This window comes from Dendrobium catenatum, unplaced genomic scaffold (genome assembly GCF_001605985.2).
Source record: "Dendrobium catenatum unplaced genomic scaffold, ASM160598v2 fragScaff_scaffold_1117, whole genome shotgun sequence".
NCBI lineage: Eukaryota > Viridiplantae > Streptophyta > Magnoliopsida > Asparagales > Orchidaceae > Dendrobium > Dendrobium catenatum.
In genome coordinates, this window is record NW_021319579.1 from 507,774 (window position 1) to 529,447 (window position 21,674).

At 35.1% G+C, this 21,674-nt stretch overlaps 1 protein-coding gene across 1 annotated transcript in view; it reads right to left on the reverse strand.

The window, feature by feature from the left end:
• The window catches only part of LOC110102630 (serine/threonine-protein kinase STY46), a 58,429-nt gene extending 48,550 nt beyond the window's left edge, over positions 1-9,879 (reverse strand). Inside the window, exons 1-2 of the mRNA XM_020831056.2 lie at positions 9,350-9,879; positions 8,594-8,708 (exon numbers count right to left, since the gene is read on the reverse strand). Coding sequence (XP_020686715.1) covers positions 8,594-8,708; positions 9,350-9,537 — 303 coding nt within the window. The 5' untranslated portion in view covers positions 9,538-9,879. The remainder of the gene's footprint in view (positions 1-8,593; positions 8,709-9,349) is intronic.
• Positions 9,880-21,674: the final 11,795 nt, after the last annotated feature.

The following is a 21,674-nucleotide window of genomic DNA, read 5'->3' on the forward strand; positions in this document are numbered from 1 at the left end:
TTAGTAGAGTGCAACTAACAAGCAAAATAACCAAAATAGTGATAACTGATAGACTGAACTGTTAGAATAGGTCATGAGCTGTGTTCAAAACATGTGAAAAAGACACGACTTGTTTGTTTGACCTGAAAAAACACCTAGCATTGTGAATGATTAGAGGACCACATATAAACATGTCAATTCAAAACAGATCCACCAGGAAAAAACTAAAATCAGCTAAAGACCAGTTGCAAATTCTCTTCATAGATTCTGCCATCTACTCCCATTCTTTGTACTGAAATTTTCTTGCCCCTCTACCAACTTCACATGGTAGGTTAACAGCACATTCCATACGCTCTCAATATGTATTTATGGCTTCAGAACAAGCTTCATTAATGGTTGGAACGTCAAAATGTCCAAAACTGGAACTTTTATTTGGTCCGGTCACAGGACCTAGCTCTACGTTCGGCCGCCAGTAGAATCGCGCCACGCGTTCTCACTATTTATCGCGCGCCCCGACAACCCGACCCGGAACGGACCCATGATGGCTCGGTATTTCTCGATTTTGCTAGGTATTGCTCAGTATTGCTAGGTATTGGTCGATTTTGCTCGGCAATAACCAATACCGAGCAAATACCGAGCAATACCGAGCAAATACCGAGTAATACCGAGCAATACTGAGTTGTACCGAGTTTTTCTAGAAAAACTCGGTATTGCTCGGTATTGGTCTTCACAGAGCGATATTTCTCATTATTGCCAAGCAATACCTAGCAATACCGAGTAATACCTCGCAATACGCGAACATAGCATTCCTGGGTTCCGATCCGGGTCAAGTCATCGGGCCGCGCGGAAAAGAGTAAGAGCACGTGGCGACATGTTATTGGCGGCCGAACGTAGCTCTACGTCCGGTCATAGGACGTAATAATTGTTCCCAAAATTGAGGTGCATATGTAGTTATTTGTGTTCTGTTTCAACTTTCATACAATTTAACGTGTCCTGCACGTGCTTTCCTCAGATTCCGAATTATTTCTCATCAAGTACTGACAACTGTTTCATAAATTTATATCTAGAAAATAATTTAAAATCTTCAGATAAAACTACGTTTAGCACAAATTGTTGTCAAGTTGAAGCCAAAATTTATATCAAGAAAACTAACTCGGAATAATAAATGATACCTAAAAGGCTAAATAATAGATGCAAGTCATAGGTCATAGCATGGGCTTAAAAATTGGTCGTCAATGGGAACAGAATAAGTCATTCACTAATGAAACCTACATGACGAAGAAGGGGAAGTCCTATCACATGAGCACACTAGGAGACAAAACCTACAGGCCTAGCGACGTGCACTACAAGATCAAGCAAGATTCGTTAACAAAGCGCCAGATGCTATAAATAATAAAGTTTATATGATAAATATGTGAATCAAAATGTTTACGTGTTATGCATGTAAATCCCCCTATATCTATGTAGCACCAATACTCCTATTTATGAGGCATGTTGTATCGGATACGGATACACCTCCAATACGGAACGGATACGTGTCGGACACAGCAAAGCTGTGTCCAATTAAAATAACATTTAAATATAACGGGACACATGTAAGGATGCACATGTCCTGTTAAAAAAACGAAAAAAAGTGACAGGCCGCTCGATTTGTCCTATTCATTTCCGATGCCACTCGATATGCCTATTCAGTTCTTCCACGGCTTAAATCATTTCCGCAAGCTAGGATTTCCATTTCCACACAGCGTGTTCGTCTTCTTTGTTGTAGTCGAATGAGAGCTTGAGGACGCGAGCATTGAAGCCGACAGGATCATCCTTCATCGACGGAGTGGCTCAATGACGCGAGCAATGAAGGCGACTCGAGAGGTGAAGCCAACGGGGAGTTTCCTTCGTTGGTTTTCGTGTGCATTCAGCTTCAAGTGCTAAGGTATGTTGTTAAATCATTTACGGGAAGTTTCTTTTGTTCGTTTTCTTGGTCGTAATCAAGTCCTTGTTAAATTGCAAGCTGTTGCGCTTTAGCTGCGCTTTTGCAAATACTTAGCAAAAGGGCAGCAAACATGCATTCATAATTGCACTTTTGCTGCCTTTTGCTAAGTATTTGCAAAAGCGCAACAAAAGGACAACAAATATTCAATTAGTATGTTATTTTTTGTGCTGCAGCTGCTCTTTTGCTGCGTTTTTGTAAATACTCAGCAAAAATGCAATGATGACTGCATATTTGCTGTCATTTTGCTAAGTATTTGCAAAAGTGCAACAAAATGGAAGCAAATATTCAATGGCAAAATATTTGTTGCGTTTTAGCTACCCTTTTGTTGCACTTTTGCAAATACTTAGCAAAAGGGCAGGAAATATGCACTCATAATTGCACTTTTGCTACCCATTTACTGAGTATTTGCAAAAGCACAGCTAAAAGGCAGCTAAAGCGCAGCAAAAGGGCAGCTGAACCAGCAAATATGCATTCACTCTAACAATTGAACTTATAATTTGTGTCGATCCTTCGTATGATAATGAGCTCTAGTGGTGGAGGAATTGGGCATGCTGATAGTCCATTAGAGACCAATATTTAAGATAACAAACCTCTGTGGGCTCATGTGACAAAAATAAGAAAGACGTCAGAAGGTGGCAATATTGCATTCAAATGCAATTACTATAATGCCACATATAAAATATCACATTACATAGTAAAAGCTCATTTGTTGAAAATTAGTGGTCATGAAATTAAAGCATGCCCAAAGATAAGCTCATCACAAGTGGTTGAATTATAAAGAAAATTTAGTGAAGCTAAGCAGAGGAGTAGAAAAGAGCTTCCAAAATATATTCCACTTCCAAGCACCCATACATCATATCCTTCATCATCTTCTTCAATTTGAAGTGATGATAATACTGTGAATAAAGGGTTTTTCATGATTGAGGGATATGAACTTAAAAGAAGAAAACATTTTGTTAGATAATACTTTGGAGAAAGCATTTAATTTGCAAATGAGAGAATAATTAGATGGGAAAATAACTAGAATGTTTTACTCAGATAGACTTCCTTTTAACCTAGCAAGGAATCCACATTACAAGAATGTCTTTACATATGCATGCAATAATAATCTTGCAGGATACGTGCCTTCAGGATATAATGTTATTAGAACCAAGTTGTTGCAAAGAGAGAGGAATAATATTGGGAAGTTGTTAGAGCCTACCAGAGGACTTTGGAAGGAAAAAGGTGTTGCTTTGGTTTGTGATGGGTGGACGGATCCACAAAGACGACCACTAATCAACTTCATGGCTGTAGTAGAGAGTTATCCTATATTTATCAAAGGTGTAAACTGTGAAGGACAGTACAAGGATAAGTTCTTTATTTCTAATTTAATTAAAGAAGTCATCATGATGGTGGAGCCTTCAAACATCATCCAGGTCATTACTGATAATGCACTTATTTGTAGAGCTGCATGTATACTTGTGGAGCAAGTCTATCATCATATTTTCTGGACATCATGTGTTGTGCATACGTTTAATCTTGACTTGAAAAATATTTGTGCAGCTAAGAATACCGAGCAAATGAAATCACCCACAATGAATGTCATTGGATCACAATGATTGTTGAAGATGCAGTTGTGATTAGGAATTTTATTATGAATCACACAATGAGACTCTCTATGTTAAATGATTTCTCTAATTTGAATACGCTTGCAACTGCTAAAACTCAGTTTGTCTCATAATGATGTTGAGAATATTCAAAAAAATTAAAAATGCACTTCAAGCTATGGTGATCAGTGACAAATGGTCATGTCATAGGAAAGATAATATTGAAAATGCTACATATGTAAATGAGAAGCTTTTAGATGATTTATGGTGAGATGAAATTGAATACATCTTAAATTTCACAGATCCAGTTTATGAGATGTTGAGAGTTGCTGATACGGATAAATCTTGTTTACATCTCATTTATGAGATGTGGGATTCAATGCTAATCAAGGTAAAATAATTTATATATAAACATGAGAGGAAGACACTTCATGAAAATTCAAGCTTTTGGGATGTTATTTATGCTATTCTAGAAGATAGGCGGAGCAAAAGTAACACAACTTTACATTGTTTGGCTCACTCACTAAATCCCAGGTTAATTTCAACATTTATTCATTATTAATTCATAATTTATCGTTTAGTAATTATCTAATGCTATTTGTTTTAAATATTATTTAAAGATATTCAAGTAAAGAATGGCTTCAATAAGATCCTCAAAGAGTTTCTCCACATAAAGATTATTTAAAAATTTTAAATATGAGAAATATATGTTTGAAGTGTTATTTTTCAAATGATGAGAGAAAAAGTGTCAATATTGAGCTTACTAAATTTTTTTTGTTATTTAGAAGACTTTGGTGAGCAAGAGACATTGCGTGATAGGTGAAAAATTGATCCGAAAATATGATGGTTGATACATGGAGCTTTAGCACCTCTACTTCAAACAATCGCCATAAAATTACTTGGCCAAGTTTCATCCTCATCTTGTTGTAAAAGAAATTGGAGCACATACTCTTTCATTCAATCAACGAAGAGAAATAAAATTACTCCACAACGGGATGAAGATTTAGTTTATGTGCGATTTAATTTATGTGCTTACAAACCTTCAGCTTCTATCAAGGAAAACTCAACCTTATATTGAAGGAGATAATAGGATGTGAGATGTTACTGGAGATGACTTTGAATCTCTTGAAGATAAGGGAATATTAAAAATTGCTAATCTTTCACTTAATGAGCCTGAATTGGAAGTTATGATATTTATTGAAAATGATATAGAAGTTCAAAGACAAACCACTGAAGAAGCTAATCATATCATTCCTTGTATTGACTAGTTGAAATTTCATGTGCTAGACAATTTATGTTTACGTTTTTGTTGTTGTACTAAAAATGTAATGCTTACTTTTATTTTGATATTATAAGTTACAATGCTACAAATGTTGTTGCTTTCATTTTTTTTTTAATTCTAATATTACGCTTTGATTATTTTCTTAATTTTTATGTATGATTTATATATTATAATGTTGTATCCGCGCCATACTCGTATCCTGCATTTTTAAGAATTGACATGTTTCGTATATGTATCGTGTCGTATCTGTGTCATCGTATCTGTATCGGTGCAATTAATTAACTAAGAATCACAAATACTTCTAAATTATCTGTGTCTGTATAGGACATGGATAAAACTCTAACGCACCCAAAAACACATCAGAAATATTCAAAACTACGTCAAGTTCAATTTAAGAGTAAAATAAAATTTCAATACAAACCGAATATGAGGCGAACATGCCCCGACACCTCTAATAGTACAGACACTGGAGCGTGGTAGAGAGGGGAATTTGAGGAAAAGAATTGTACCTCATACCCTAACATGGCCACATTTTCTTCTATACCAACGAGGGCAAGAGACAATCAAATATGAGAAACAAGTGAGTCGAGCAACTCTAGCCACGATAACATAAATGGGCAATGGCTTCCTGCGCACAACTTCAACTTTAACACAAGCAAGACTTGGGGACCATGATAGGGGGCAGCTACAACTACAAAACATAAGCTAGGCACTTGACACCAATGCTCGACTTCAACTAAAACTGTAGCATTGACTTCTACGACAATAACGAGCAATGGTTAATGAATAAGGGCAATATCGTCTTTTATTTCCTTTCATTGTAGGAGGTTATATATAAGCCCCATATATTTCTTTTGTGGTTAATGAATAAATGATTCAATGAAATTTTGATGTTTGTCTTCTTCTTCTTGTGTGTGCACTAGAGAAGAGAGAGAGCCCGAGTTTAGGGTGAGCACCATACCCACCAGTCATTGGAAGAGTTCGTGACCGTGGTTTATTTTCTTCTCTTTACCCTTGTTCTTTCTCCCCAATCGGCCGCCCCATACACCTCCTCAAGCCACCAGCAGAAGTCCCCCCTTGCCCCAACCGTCGACCGCCTCTCCACTTTCCTCTAGCCCTTTGACCCCTAGCCATCCCCCCATTCCCAATCGTCGGCCACCATTATTCCCCCAAGATCTATAGTCGGCCCCAACCCCCTCTCCCCTTTAATGATGAATTCAATCATCATTACTACTTACCTAAAATAGCCTAAATAATTTGAGAAATAAAGTTTCTCAATTTGAAATTCAAATTTTGAATTTCAAATAGTTTCCTAAATTAACAAAAGCTATATTAGGAAAGTTTTAAACCTAAGTTCAATTTAATTTTAAATTGGATTTGATTGAATTATTCTTTTTTCTAAATTAGAGAGCTCAATTAGGAAGCTCTTAATTTTCTTCCCAAACCCTCCTCCCTCTCTCTTAATGTCGTCGGCCCCCTTTATTGTCCACCTCCTTTGAATTTCTTCTTTAAGCCCTAACCCTAGTTGAATTTGAAATCAATTTCGAATTCAATTCCCTCCAAAATCACTTAACCTGAAATTAATTTCAGGTTTCTTGGTTTTTCCCTAACCTAAACCTCACATAATCCAAATCTCCACTCTCTCTTTGGCTGCACCTCCTCCTCTCCCCTTGTTTCTCTTGGAAACCCTAAATATCTCATGAGTTTTGGAGCGAATAAGAGAAGACAAATTCCCTCCTTCATTCTAACATTGGTGTATGGCCAACCCTGAGATCGACTACGGATTCGCATACAACGCTCAAGGGGAAATCAACATCTTGATATCTCCTTTCTTCGATCCAGACAAGACATACGAGGATTCAATGGAAAGCTATGTCAACTGCATACTCTAACATCTCGCCGAGACAATTGACAAGCAACGACCCACGGGACATTGGCAAATCATCAGCCGACCCACAACGTCTCCTCCTCCGGCTACTTCTCCGGCGAACAAGACTTTACGTGCAACTTGTCTTTAGGGTTGCTTCTAGCCTTTCTCCGTTAAACCCCATCTGCAAGAGCAAGTGTGAAGGAACTCAAGGTGAACACTTCTCGTTGTTACGCTGTGGATTTTTGTTTCTTCGCCATTAATTTTATTTTTTATTTTGTTGTTACTTGCAAGTATCTTGTTAATCTCAATTATAATTGTTCGCTATTACTTGATCTTTTAACGAAAAATTCTAATAAATCTAACTTGGTGAAACATAAGTTTAAAATTAGCAAAGTTAAAGTTCAAAGTATTGTTAATTTCCAAAAACAATCCTTGTTTCACATCAAACGTACATTAAGAATGAAGATTAAAAAGCGCTTTAATTAGAAGTGATTATTCAACAAAAGTGGATGAGATATTTTGATAAATTTTTCAATGAAGATTGTGAGAATACGATTGACTTTAGTGACCATAGCAACTTAAATGAAAATATTTTTTTTTATTTTTATCGACGTATTTGTATAACCAAAGTTAGAGAGGCTTTAAGTGGAAAAGCTGTTGAACCTGATAATATTCTAATAAGTGTAAAAATGCTCATGAGATAAAGGAATTTCTTGGATTACGAAATTTTTCAATATTATTTTGAAGACTAAAAAATGTCAGATGGGTCAAGACCGAGTGTGTTGATTTCTATTTTTAAAAATAAGGTGATGCACAAGAGTGTATGAATTAAGAAATTAAGTTAATGTGTCATATTTTAAAATTATGAGAGAGAGTTATTGAGCATAGGTTACTATGTGATATTAATATTTTTCAAAATCAATTTAGATTCCTGCTGATAGGCCTACTATGGAAGCTATACATTTATTGAGTGGTTTGATGGAGAAGTATAGAGATAATAAGAAGAATCTACATATAATATTTATTGATTTAGAAAAAGTATATAATAAAATTTCAAGAGAAATACTCTGGAAAGCTCTAGAAAAGAAAGAGATTAATAATACTTATATTCAACTCATTAAGGATATGTATGCAAAAGTTGTTACTTGCATTCAAACACAAAGTTCTTTTACCAATTATTTTCATATTTCAATTGGATTACATCAAGGATCAGCTTTAAGCACATATTTTTTGTTATAGTCATTGATGTTCTTACTAGACATTTCCAAGAGGATGTATCATGGTGTAAACTTTTTTACTGATGATATTCTTCTAGTTGATAAGACTAGAGAGGGAGTTGAAGATAAACTTGAATTATGGAGGTCAACATTAGAGTCTAAAGGTTTTCGTTTGAGAATATCTAAAACTAAATATATAAAGTGTAATTTTAGCAGTAATAGATCTAGTGGATGGTGGCTTTACTCTTCGAGACAAAATGCAAAACGAGTATATACGTGAAAGGTTGGAGTAGCTCCAATGGCATATAAGATTAGGGAGAGTCGCCTTAGATGGTTTGGTCACATAAAATGTTGGTTTTTCAATAACTCAGTTAGGAGAGTAGATGTATTAGATTTGATCTATGTTAAGAAAGGTAGAGGTAGACCTGAAATTTTTTTGCTAGAAAATATTAGAAATAACATTTTTTATTAGATTAAAATGAAATTTTGACTCTTCATATAACACAATGAAGAAAAAGTATTCATGTAGCCGACCCCACATAGTGGGATAAAGACTTGATGTTGTTGTTGTTGTTGTTGTTGTAGTTGTTGTATTAGTAAACGAGGAATTGAGAATGCTGCATATGCACATAAATGTAATTTGACATAAGTCCAGGAATAATTTGCAAGTACCTTCATGAAACGAACATTAAAAGCGGGCCGTTTTCTAGGGTCCTTCGCATCTGAAAGCAATTTCCAGTGCAACAGAACATCTTCCGCTCTATCAACATTAATATCAACACTATAACTGTACGTTGAAAGAACCCGATCAGTTTCATTCAATGATTAATCAAAAGACTGAAATCAAGTTGAGATTAAAAACAAACTTTGCTTAACTGTCTAATAAGAGAGATAATTGACCCCAAAAGGGGATTTAAGAACCTTAAAAAATAAAAAGAGCTCTTACATAGTTGAAATTAATCAAATAAACATCATGAAAAGAAAATTCAACCTCAACTTAAATTACAGCAGCCGAAACATATAATTTTTGCTTCAAGTAAATCTCAAAAGCGTCCATTCCAAATAAAATGCAAGTATTTCAGTCTGAGCAGTTCAAAATTTCAAAAATTTAAAGCGTCAAATTCGCATGCAGAATCAGGAAAAACCGATTGACAGCAAACAAATAAACTCTACATGACACGCCCTAGGCAGCCAATCAGATCAGGAACAGATTACGGATCCTCAATCACAAGCGTCATAGTGTACTTGAAGCAACACAAAAGACGGGATGAAACATGGATATCCAATTCAGATGCCAAACCAAAGGTCGCCACCTCAGACCATTGAGCTCGCTCAAAAACTAATAAAAAAACAGCACCGAATAAATAATCCAAACCGAAAGAAGTGAACCAGATACTAAGTCGGAACGAAAGCAAGACACAAAGATACCTCGTTGGCAACCGGCTGAAGTGAGCATCAAGCAGATCCCTCAGGTTCGGATTGGCGATCGCCTCCGGGTTCTGGCACTCCACAAGCCTCGTATAGATTTCGTTCTTGATATCGTAAGATGGGTCCTGACCGGCAAGCCACCGCGGCGGCGACGAACTCTCCCCCACACCTTCCTCAATGAGTTCCATCGCTCCCAGGCGAACTCACCGAACTGGAATCATCGTCAGAGCAGGACTTAGGGTTCCACAGGTGAGTAGGCGCGAAGAATCTCGGACGGTTGGCGACCGGGATATAGGGGAGCAACGGAGAAGCGGCAAGGGCAAAAGCGTCTTTTGGTGGCTGAAAAGGGAAGAAACGAGGCAAACCGGAGCGGGGAGGAGGAGATAAAAAGCAGGATGTTCAAGCTTTTTGTGGAATGTTCAAGGGGAGGGCGGGAGAGAGAAAAGATTGGGGCGTAAATATAACAGGCCAGGAGATTCGGGCTTAAGGCGCCAGAACGAGGAGAAAAAGGGGGGAGATGAGGATAGGGTTCGGACTTCGTACTTCGAAGGTGCAGATGAACGATCCGATATGAATCCGTCAAACAGCGTTTCCGGCGAAAAGACATTCGATTTGACACGTGGATAATTGGGAATATTTTGATTATTGATAACAGAGAAATTTTAGGTCAATATATTGACCAAAAATAATCATATATTTATTAAATTTATTTTTAAATAAATATATATAATTAAATAAAATTAATAAATATATTTTTTATTCAAATTAAAATTTTATGTGAGGAGATTTGAATTTTTTTTGCCTGAATAAAGTATCAGTAGATTTGTGTAGGGTTTATTGGGAATGATATCTGGGTCCCATCTTGATTTTGTAGTAATTTATTTATTTTAGAGTTATACTGAGTCGGCAAAAGAAGGAAATTTATAATCAGATAATAATATTTTTTTCATAGATAATAATACTTGATTTTATTATTTTATTATTTTTATCTTACATTTTATGATTAATAAAAAAATGCATGACTTTCTCGTAAAGTCCTATCTTTTTAGGCGGAGATTTGGGATCCTTTTTAGTTTTTTTTTTAATATGTTTTTTATATATTTAGTATTTTCTAAGCAAAAAAAAATATTTTTTTGCTCAAATATCAATAAACCATGACAAATTAAAAAAATATTTCAACAACTGAAGCTTAACTTTTTAATATATCCCAAATTTATAATGGTTAATTATAAGAGAAAAGCAACAAATATAAATGACACATCTCGATAATAAAAATATTTTTTTAGAGAAAATAAATAAATAAATAACACATCTTAAAAAATTTAAATATTGATGCAATATATGTATTGAATTTTTTTCAAAATTAATTTTAAAAATCTTTTGAACTTTAATTTGAGTGAACAACAGTTCAAATTGAGCATCTTGACAAGACAAATCGAATGACAACAAAAGTAGTAGTTTAATACAAATAAAAATGAGCCTCAATTAAGCACTTCAAATATAGCTGAAATTTCTAAAATAATCATCAATTTTTGCACATTTATAACCCAACCAAACCACTCAACGAGACAATCCAACAATCCTGTGATTTTTTTATTTTGAGGTCATTAACGTGCTTAAATACAAAATGAACAATCTACGATAAAAAAATTTTCAATTGAGTTTTTATGAAAATCTGATTGAATTTATCAAAAAGCTTCTCTCAAAATATTATAAATATACACCCGTCAATACGTGAATAACAACATCCAGTTGTTGCATCTCCAACATTTTCATTTACACCCTCGAAATGCAAAAGTGTATCACTTTATATCTTTTCTCCTCTAATTCAGGAAAAGAGCTAACTCTTGTAATTTAATTGCATAGCGAATCATTTCATTCAACCACGACTCGTGAATTTTTATCGCATATGTGTGTGTGTTTGGGATCTTTATAAAAAACTAAGATATAAAATTTGTGTGTAGATAAATGAGAGAGGGTTGGGTTTTAAGTATCATATAAGATGTTTTAAAAATATATTAGCAATTGAACAAGACTTATATGCTTAAACTCTTATATCAAAATTATTTAATTCAAAATTGATATAAACTTTAGTCTCCGTTTAATTTTGAGATAATAGTTTAATTAAGTTTTAGTGATTTGTGACTCCCATGAGTCTTAATCGGCTTTCATCTAATAACCCTACATAGTTGATTGAGATGATGATGTGTGATATTGATCATATAGAAATACATCATGAGGATATTGTTAAAATACATGAGATAATCTACATCAAATAATTTAAAATTTCATTACTAAAAAAATATCAAATTATTTAACTCTCACTATTAAAGTTAAAGTTTTAAATTGAAAATAATTTAACTTATTAATGGTCAACTAAGATAGTAGTTATATGCTTCTGTATGCCTTCAGATAGTTAATGGTTTGTGATGAAAGAACTCGACTCTAGTGGGATACATAGGAGAACTTGTCCAATGATTAACATGTGCAACTTGCCCGGGCTTACAAAAGAAAGTTGTCTAATATGTGGCAATCAAAGCTCCTCACAGAACTAGTGAATAGTCATTTGCCACATAAGAAACCAACTGTCAGGGTCACTCGCTCTCTTCCAAAGCTCGTATCCTCATTCATGCTCACCAATCTCTAGTACAGGAAAGCAATGTTGACCTCATATTTGTATAAGGTCATTAGAACCTATCCAGACTCCTAACATGATATGTGGCCCCCAATATTGATCACCAGCAACCCCAGGCCTATCATTCGCATGCCCTCTTTTCTCTTTCAAATGTAGCTCTTTTTATTGCTCTTGAATCTTTATAAATTAAAATATGAAAATAAACATTTTGGATCTCTTTGACTCATTAAGATTTTGAGCCCCCTTAGTACTTCTTTACAAATTTGCCTACTTGTAAAGGCCTGTCACGTAAAAAAAACTTAAATGCAACAATCAAAAGTCAAAACTTAAAGATAAGGGCCGGCCACTTAATATCATAATAGAAATATCCAAATCAACTACACCATCTCATAATTACTAGTATTTATAGCTGTCATGTATTAACTCTAGTTAGTAAAATAAATCATTTATTGTTATTATTCCATAACCCCCAACAATTATTTTATTACATTTTATGTCATTTTCATGACTCAATTTGCATCTTTTGCAATGTAACCATTCCAAAGAATATAAGTAATTTATGAAAAAAGGAATGCCCAGCAGCCCAAGCAATCAATCAACAGGGTCATTCTTGTATTTATATTATTAGCTGTTCTTAGTCTCTTCCCACTTTCTTGGAGATTTGAACTACGTCTTATGTGTGAACGAATGGTATTAAAAAAAAAAAACTTGTTAATTAAATACCATTGGATGACTAACTTGTTTGTATTATATTGCATGTTGTTCATTTTTTAGCTTATTAATTAGAATATAGGAACACAATAATTGCTCAGAATCTGGGCTTAAATAATATATAATCAAGTAGTCCATTTGACAATTATTTTATTAGAGCATCTCCAATGGAACGACAAATAACTGTTTGTCATTCTTCCGTCGTTCTAACCGAGCGGTAATTTCGATGTCAATATTGACGTCGCACTGTTCACCCGCTAAATTTTTATGTGTCAACGGGATTTGCCCGCGAAATGGAGAAAGAAGGTTACGAGACGACGAAGCCTGCAAATGGAGTTTGATTGGAGCAGAATTACCGCTTTTTGGAGTTTTGCTGGATTTTGCAGTGTAAAATGGGGTTTTCGGTTGGAGATGCCATTAGTAATATTTCTTTGGAGCGCGGATAATCATTTGAAGTCCGATAATTAAAAATTTTAAATTTATTTTCAACTAATATGTTATGAGGCCGAGATGGAGCTCAATGATCAATCCAATAATTATTTTTCCGGCAAGAAATAAAGCAATATTAAATGTACGTCCCCGAGTTATATAATAAAAGGTTACGATCAAAGGTTGCATTCCCTAATTAAATTGTTAGTGGAAAAAATAATTGTTCATGTTATGATCCAGCTTTGATTAAAATGACTAATAAAATGTATTTTTTTTTTCTTATAAGGTTGACATGTTATATGAAAATTAGGGCTACAATTTTTTTTAAAGTTTGAAAAGCTAGTTGGACACTCTTAATTAAGTGGGATTTATTATTCTGTATGGAGTCCGAATATTGCCCGGATACCAATAAAAATGTGTCACGTCACCCCAAAATATACTGCGCTCGGTACCGAGCGTAACCAGACGGTTCTCCCGTCCGGTGTCCACACAAAATAATTATGCACGAAAACTTGGAGCTCCAGTTTCAGTAATTGTTGAAGATCATTGTGACCAAAATTTTGTGACAATGAAACAGTTGTAGCATATAATTTCTGAATCCTCAAGGTTTGCACAAAGTTTGTGACACACTGATTTAGCCCATTATTTTATGACGACACTTCCTATTGTAAATAGCCCTTACCAATAAAATCTGTAATAGAAGCCCTTGTTGCGAACATGTTTTTTTTTTTTTCTAAAGTTTTATATATTTTCTAATTGTGGCATTTGAACATTTATGTCAGAAATAAAGACACTCTATAAGTCGCCAGTCTGTGATAATTCCCCGTTATCATTCAATGCATTTTTGTTTATGATAGCTTTCTTACTACTTTAAAAAGCAATAAGAAAGCCGTCCAAATAAAGTATTAGTATCTCTTAACAATATTAAAATTGAGAGATCTCAAACTCTTCAAATTTGTCTTACTAAAATACTCATTTTGAGTATAAGCATATTATATGCAGAAGTTATTTAGCTCCTCAAGTGGTCTTATGTAGCTTTCAATTATATATTTGTGTTGTGTCATGGAGTATTCACAGCGTTAGAGAAATATAAAGTTTAATGTCTTAGTATTATACGAAGATCCAGCTTGCAATCAAATAAGAGAGAGAGGGTGTTGTGTTCATAAGAGACACCAGAGTTTTTACGTGGAAACCTCTGAAAAGGGGAAAAAACCACAGGGCCTGGCCCAGTTTGAATGAATCCACTAGTATTTCCAGTCGATTACAAATGAGGCCCTTCCTTAGGAGAAGGTCTTGGCTTGATGGTAGAAATGTACATCATATAGAGTGCATTACATGGTTAGAGTTACAATATAGACATGTTTGTTTAGTTGGCATGACCATAGTCGATAGGATAGAGGTCGGAAAGACCGTTATTTGGTGATGAAGGTCAGAAGGACCATAGTAGGTGATGGAGGTCGGAAGGACCGTACCGTAGTCAGTAGGAAACATAGGTCTGAAAGATCATAATTATAGGATGTTACTCCGGTAGAACTATGGGCGTTAGGTGGTGGCCTAGCAGAAGTTTGGCCCTCAAGTGGTGGTTCGGCAAAAGTATAGACCTCAGGTCGTGGTCCGATAGAAGTCTGTGCCTCAAATGGTGGTCTAGCGAAAACTATGGCCTCAAGTGGTGGTCCGGCGGAAGTTCAGCACCTTAAGTGGTGGTCCGACAGAGCAACGATGTCAGGCGGTGGTCTGGTGGATCTTAGGGCCTTAAGTGGTGGTCTGAAGGAGCAGCGACGTCAGGCGGTGGTTCGGCGGAGGTAACAGCCTCAAGTGATGGTCTGACGGAGCAACGACGTCAAGCGGTGGTCCGGTGTAGGTGAGAGCCTCAAGTGATGGCCCGGCGGAGCTCAGGGCTTCAAGTGGTGGTATGACAGAGTGACGACGTCATGAGGTGGTCCGGCGGAGGTGATGGCTTCAGGTGGTGGTCCGGCAGAGGTAACGGCCTCAAGCGGTGGTCTGACAAAGCAACGATGTCAAGCGGTGGTCCGGTGTAGGTGAGGGCCTCAAGTGGTAGCCCGGCAGAGCTCAGGGCTTCAAGTGGTGGTACGGCAGAGTGGTACGGCAGAGTGACGATGTCATGAGGTGGTCCGGTAGAGGTGATGGCCTCAGGTGGTGGTCCGACGGAGCAACGACGTCAGACGGTGGTCCAATGAAGGTGAGGGCCTCAAGTGGTGGTCTAGCAGAAGTCCAGACATTAGGTGGTGTCCTTGTGGAGCACAGGGTCTCAAGTGGTGGTTTGGCGGAGCAAGGACGTCAAGCGGTGGTCCGGTGGAGGTGAGGGCTTCAAGTGGTGGTGTGGTGGAGCAACGACGTCAGGCGGTGATCCAGCGGAGGAGAGTACCTCAAGTGGTGGTCTGGTGGAGCAACGATGTCAGGCAGTGGTACAGCAGAGGTGAGGGCTTCAAGCGGTGGTTCGACGTAGCAACGACATCAATCGGTTTTCCGGCGGAGGTCAGGGCCTCAAGTGGTGGTCCGGTGGAGCTCAGGGCCTCAAGTGGTGGTCCGACGGAGCAACGACGTTAAGCAGTGGTCCGGCGGAGGAGAGGGCCTTCAGTGGTAGTCTGGCGAAGCTCAGGTGGTGGTCGAGGATGAGCTTCTTCCTTCTCTTCTTGATCATGATCCACTTTCAAGAGAAATGAGGGATTTATTTATAGATTTATGGAGTGGCATGGCCCGTAACTATGAGAAGAATCAAGGACAAATAGGGATTGGTTGGATGGACGACCGATGTTGAACCCCATGATCATGGACCGTTTGATGGACATTTGAATGTCTTAGTGATGTCAGAATTCGTCGATCTTGGACTCGTTGGATTCGTCTCATCGAGCCGCTCGATTCAACTATAAACAAGTCATGTTTGAAAACCGTTTAATAACTCAAATTGTGGTTTGAACCTTCCAACAGCAATTCGAGACTGTGATTTGGACTCATTTGGGCTCAGATTGAGTCGAATTTGGTGTCGTTGGGTTCGTATTTCGGAGACGCTCAGTTCGACTATAAGTGTGCTGAAATCTGAGTTTGGATGGTCCCAATTTTAATTTAGGAAAATTCCAACTTGATTTTGCATCGAGATTCGTGCGTGATCTAGATAATTTTTTTGATCACATATCAATGTGATTGCTTGTTATATGTTTATTTAGATTTGGATCAAGAAGTTATTGATTTATGCTTCATTAGGATGCTTATTTTGAATATAAAATTGTCTAAAATAAAGTTTAAAAAATCCCAAAAGTTTTATTGTTCGAATAAATAATTAAATATGTGGGTGTACACATGTAATAAAATGTGTATTATGGGCTATCTTAAAGTTTAGCTTGCCCTTGTTTAAAGTGATATGTTCAAGATTAAATTTATAGGGCTTTGAGTGTTAAATGGAATATAAGTTAATTATGTGTAGAGACCTAATTATATATATCAACTTTTATGAATATAAAAAAATAGTTGTAAGGTATGATTATTGCTCTCAATCTACACAGATAAGATACACTCCCTCATCTGGATAGGATAACCCCTTCATATTGATAGGATATTCCTCTTCATATGGATAAGATATACCCATTTATACAGAATAATTTTCTAAGGGAAAATGTATTGCATTGGAAGATTAATAACATGAAATCATATTCCTCAGTATCAAGGTATGATTTTGTTTTCATTATATATGGCTTCATTTGGGACGGCTTTCTTACTGTTTCTTAAAAGCTGCTTTAAAAAACAGTAAGAAATTAAAGCCATGTCAAACGAAGAATATATCTTGGTGATTAGATTTTAATCATCATAAGATAATATTATTTTCTTTATTTAAATTCTAGTTCTCCTTTTTAGTTCTAACAAGTGATATTAGAGCTGTCTTCATATTGAATCATTGAGAAATATTTTCATTGATAATTTGACGCCGCGAATATTCCAGGACGCAACAATATATATATATATAATTCAATTAAATGACCAAAATGTTCAATTAAATTCAATTTTATTTTCTAGAAGTTTAATATTTAAAATATATTACTTGAAGATACATGTCATCAAAGAAATATCTCTAAGGTAAATTAATTTATTTTAAATATTAAGATAACTATGTGAATATAATTAATATAAATATTGACAAGCCCAAAGGAAGGCTAATACATACTTAGCCAAATCTTATCTATATAAGCAGTGATGAATACGACACAATTGCAATGTATTCTATGTGAAGAATAATTCAATCCAAAGATAAACTTATTGTCATCAATATTTAATTACTATAGTACTAAGAGCACCACTTATGTAATAATGTTTATGTTAAAAGACTACATCTGCTTCTACAATATATGCTAATATTAATTCCATTCCCATGTTGAGTGGGTCGACTAACTTAAAGGAATAGAAAGAGAACGTTATGATTGTTCTAGGATATATGGATCTCGGCCTTGATTTAAGAATTGAATGACACTCTAACCTAATGAGAATTCTATTTTATTATAACATACGCGCTTAGATCATATCTCTAAATGTAGAATTAGGAGGCTTATGTCAAATGAAAATCTTGATTCTCTTGATTTCATAAGCTTTACAATTTGTATTGATCTATATACAAATGTAAGGAGATTAGGCACCAAGAGAGCTTTGAATATATTAGAACTAATCAACATAGATATGTATGGGCCATTCTCTTTATCTTATTATAATGGTCAACAATATTTTATTTTATTTATAAGTGATTTCTCTTGTTATGGCTATATGTATCACATTCCTGAGAAGTTTAACTCATTGAATGTGTTTAAAGATTAAAAAACTTAAGTTGAGAACCAACTCAACAAAATAAATAAATAAAGGAGTTAAATCTAACAATGGTGGTGAGTATCATGATAGATATAATGGATTTGATGAACAATGTCGTCAGTGATCCTTCAGAAAACTCTTCCAAAGAATGTGAAATAATCCAATAGTAAAGTATGTCATTATCCCCTTGTATGAGCAAAGTTGTTGGGAGACAAAAAAAAAAAAGATTCTTAAGGACATGGTAAAAAGTATCATTAGTCGTTCTAACTTACTAAAATCTTAATTTCCAAGGAGAAGCACGAAAGGCTATAGCTTATATATATATATATATTCTCAATAGTTTACCAATTGAGGTAGCAACCAAAACCTATTATGAGTTTTGGCTAGAAAAGAAACCTAATTTAGAACATAAATTGTAATAGCACATATTTTGAAAAAAAAAAAAAATCTAAGTTAAAACATTGCTACATTTGGGGATGTACTCTAAGAGTCTAAGGGATCAAGAAATTATCCCAATCATCAAAAAGATCAAGAAATTATCCTCTAAGGGAAACTATATTGGATTGAAAAATTAATAATCCAAAATCATCTTCCTTATATATGAATCAAGGTATGATTTTGCTTTCATTCTATCTGGATAATTTGGCATGAAGGATCTTAAGTTAATATGATTTTTTTCATAAAAAATTTGTTCATCTTTTCAAATTCCAACATTCATTTCAAATAATTATATACTTTAAGATTTAGAAATTGTATTAAAGCTATCAGTTTTTAATAATGAATTTTTTTTTACTGATATTAATTTATATAATTATAAATAAGGATTTTTTTCCTTCACGGTCATATAAAGTTTTGATTTACAATTCTCATTATATAAATTTTTAAATCATATGCGATAAATCACATGCAGACCATGCAGGAAGCTGAGTAAGCGCTTTAGATCGAAGAAGACGATGCGTGCAACTAATGATTAATTTAAAAGCTCAACAGGAATGCCTTTCCCACTATAAGTTCAGCTTTGAATATATAGCGCGAGTATCTATCAAAGTCATTCATCAACTTGCACTGATAAGCAAAGTGGTTGTCGACCTTTGCCTTTTTGTACTTCACCATTCGGTGCTTCTTAGAGCAGAAAAAGGTTGCTTGGGCAATTGCGGCCGTGAGTGGGACAAAAGCTTCCTGGCCCAGATCCCACTCAGTGGAGGATTTTTGCCAGTTTAAATATACTGAGAATAGAGCATTAGCTTGTTATATATTAATTGCTAGCTGCAGTGGTTAGTTTATTTAAGAGTAGATCAGGCTAGCTGTTGCCAGTGATTATAGTTTGCTACTTACAGATATATGTACCACAATACCAGTCAATCTGAGAAGGCCATTTATGTTCAACATGACAACAAGAGCTTGTGAAAATAGGTTTTCAGTACTGTTTATTTCTAGTATGAGCGCCGATGAGCATCGTGGGGAAATTATTGGGTTCGGACACCGGACGCCGTTCAGAGCCCAATGAAAATGCGTCACATCACCTCCTACTCGGTACTGTGAAGTGCCAAACTCAGTACTTCACAGTACCGAGCGCAGTATTACTTGGTACTGTGAAGTACCAAACAGTAAGCTGTGTCCGGCGTCCGAACCCAATAATTTTCCTTGCCCCGAGCATCGTGTGGCAAAGAGGAAGAGTTTTGGAAGGAGGGAGATGGAATTGCCGATCTAAAATACTTATATGCTATGAACATTAATATTAATACACTACCAAAAAGAAGGCTATCGCAGTACAAATTTCGACGTATACCGGCGGCTATAACCGCTACTTTTTTACTTGTAAGCAGTGCGCGAAGATCTCCAATCTAGCAGGCTGTGAATGCTCGAAACAAAGAATTAGGGCAAGCCGAAACGTCGGCTGGTGTATAAGACAATGGAAAATTTTGGCAACGGTCAAAACCTATGCTACTTGAACCGATTAAAACCGCAACAACAAGTAGCAGTTTAAACTGCTGCAAAAGGGTGGATTTGGCGGAGGTTTTAAAATCGCCTCAAATATTTGCTGCAAAAAAAAACTTCTTAATTTTTGGTAGTGATAATTTTGATGATAATATATTATTTCCACCTTCTATATCCTTAATTTTGTGAAGTGAGTGAAATTAATCACCCTTATGATCAGGTAGAATATATTCACCTTGTGAATCATGATGGTTGAGAAGTCTAGATCTAGAGTTGGTTGCTTAAGATTATTTATTCTTCACTCTTTGATCCTTGCTTTCAACAATCAACGCTCCTCGATATGAATCCTTGATACAAAGTCGTTGATTAATTCATGCATATCTGATATCTCTATTTTAGGCTAAAGGTACTAAATTATTTATCATTCACTTATCACAAATGGGACTGCAAAATACTTGTATGATTAACTGTAATTTTAACAATGTGTAGATCTCAAAGCAACTTAAAATGATTAATTGATGCTCAATTTACTAAAAAATCAAATTAGAGGCCAAATGAGATTAAAATGCCAAAAAAATTATCTATAAAAGGGAAGCATCATCACAACCGAAATTATGAAATTTGACTAGGTGGAAAGAAGTCTCTAACAAGGTAAACTTGCAAAATTTGACTCCAACCAACAAATTCATTTGGATATGCTCCATTTAGCATAATAACTATCTTCATCACATGCATGTTGTGAATAAGAGGTGTGTTAAACTATTTGCATTGTTGATGCTCACTTCAATCATCTAGGGCTTGTCCCTTCGATTCTCCTAAGAAAAAGTGTGCACTGGTGTTGTCCAATAACATCTTGAAGCACTCGTTATTTATTATTTGATAAGTTTATTATTTCTTAGAGTTTCTACAACCCTTATAAATTTCTATCTCATAAGTCAATCCAAGAAGATGAATATTTTCATAAAAAATATAGAGGTATCATCACAATTTCTTATGATCATAATTTGAGAGATAAATCTTCTAACATTTTTCGATCAATCTATAATAAGCTGAATTTTGATCACTCACATCTATTGAACTAATAGCATAAATGTTTATAAGTTGATGTATTTAGTTAACAACTTAATTTGAAATATAATCAATGATGATAATCATCATACCATTATTAGTCAATTTGAGTCTATCTTGATTTCCACTGGCCAATAATGTCAATCTTGAAATATTTTTGTATGATTATCTTTTGATCATGAGAATGATAGAATATACATATCATTTTTTAAATATATAAATAAATCTTTTTTTTTTTTATTCAAGCATTAACAATATTTTGATATAAAAATAAATGATCATAACATTGACAATATCTCATCAGATCAATCACATCTTGTAAACCTGCATCATGGTCTTGATTATACTACTATAGTCATCTCTCTTAAGAGTTATATCACAATCTCATTTTTGTCATAGTCATCGCCACCTTTGGAGTTGCATGCATTGATGCCTCACTTATGTTATAACAATAATATTTATGGTCAATAGATTAAACCTACTTGCATTTTAACCATCTCCATCAATTCTTAAATTGAAATATTGCTTGTTTTGCAACCATTTTCTTTAAGATGTGTTACAACCTCTCTATTGATGAAGTCGTCTCCCTTAACAGTTAACACAAACATCATAAACTTACTATCACGTCCAAACTTGAGCCTCAATCTTATTTATTTAATAAGCATCTCATTCAAGACACATATCATAATCTCTCTTTTAGTATAATCACATCCTTCAAGACCATAACATAATTTT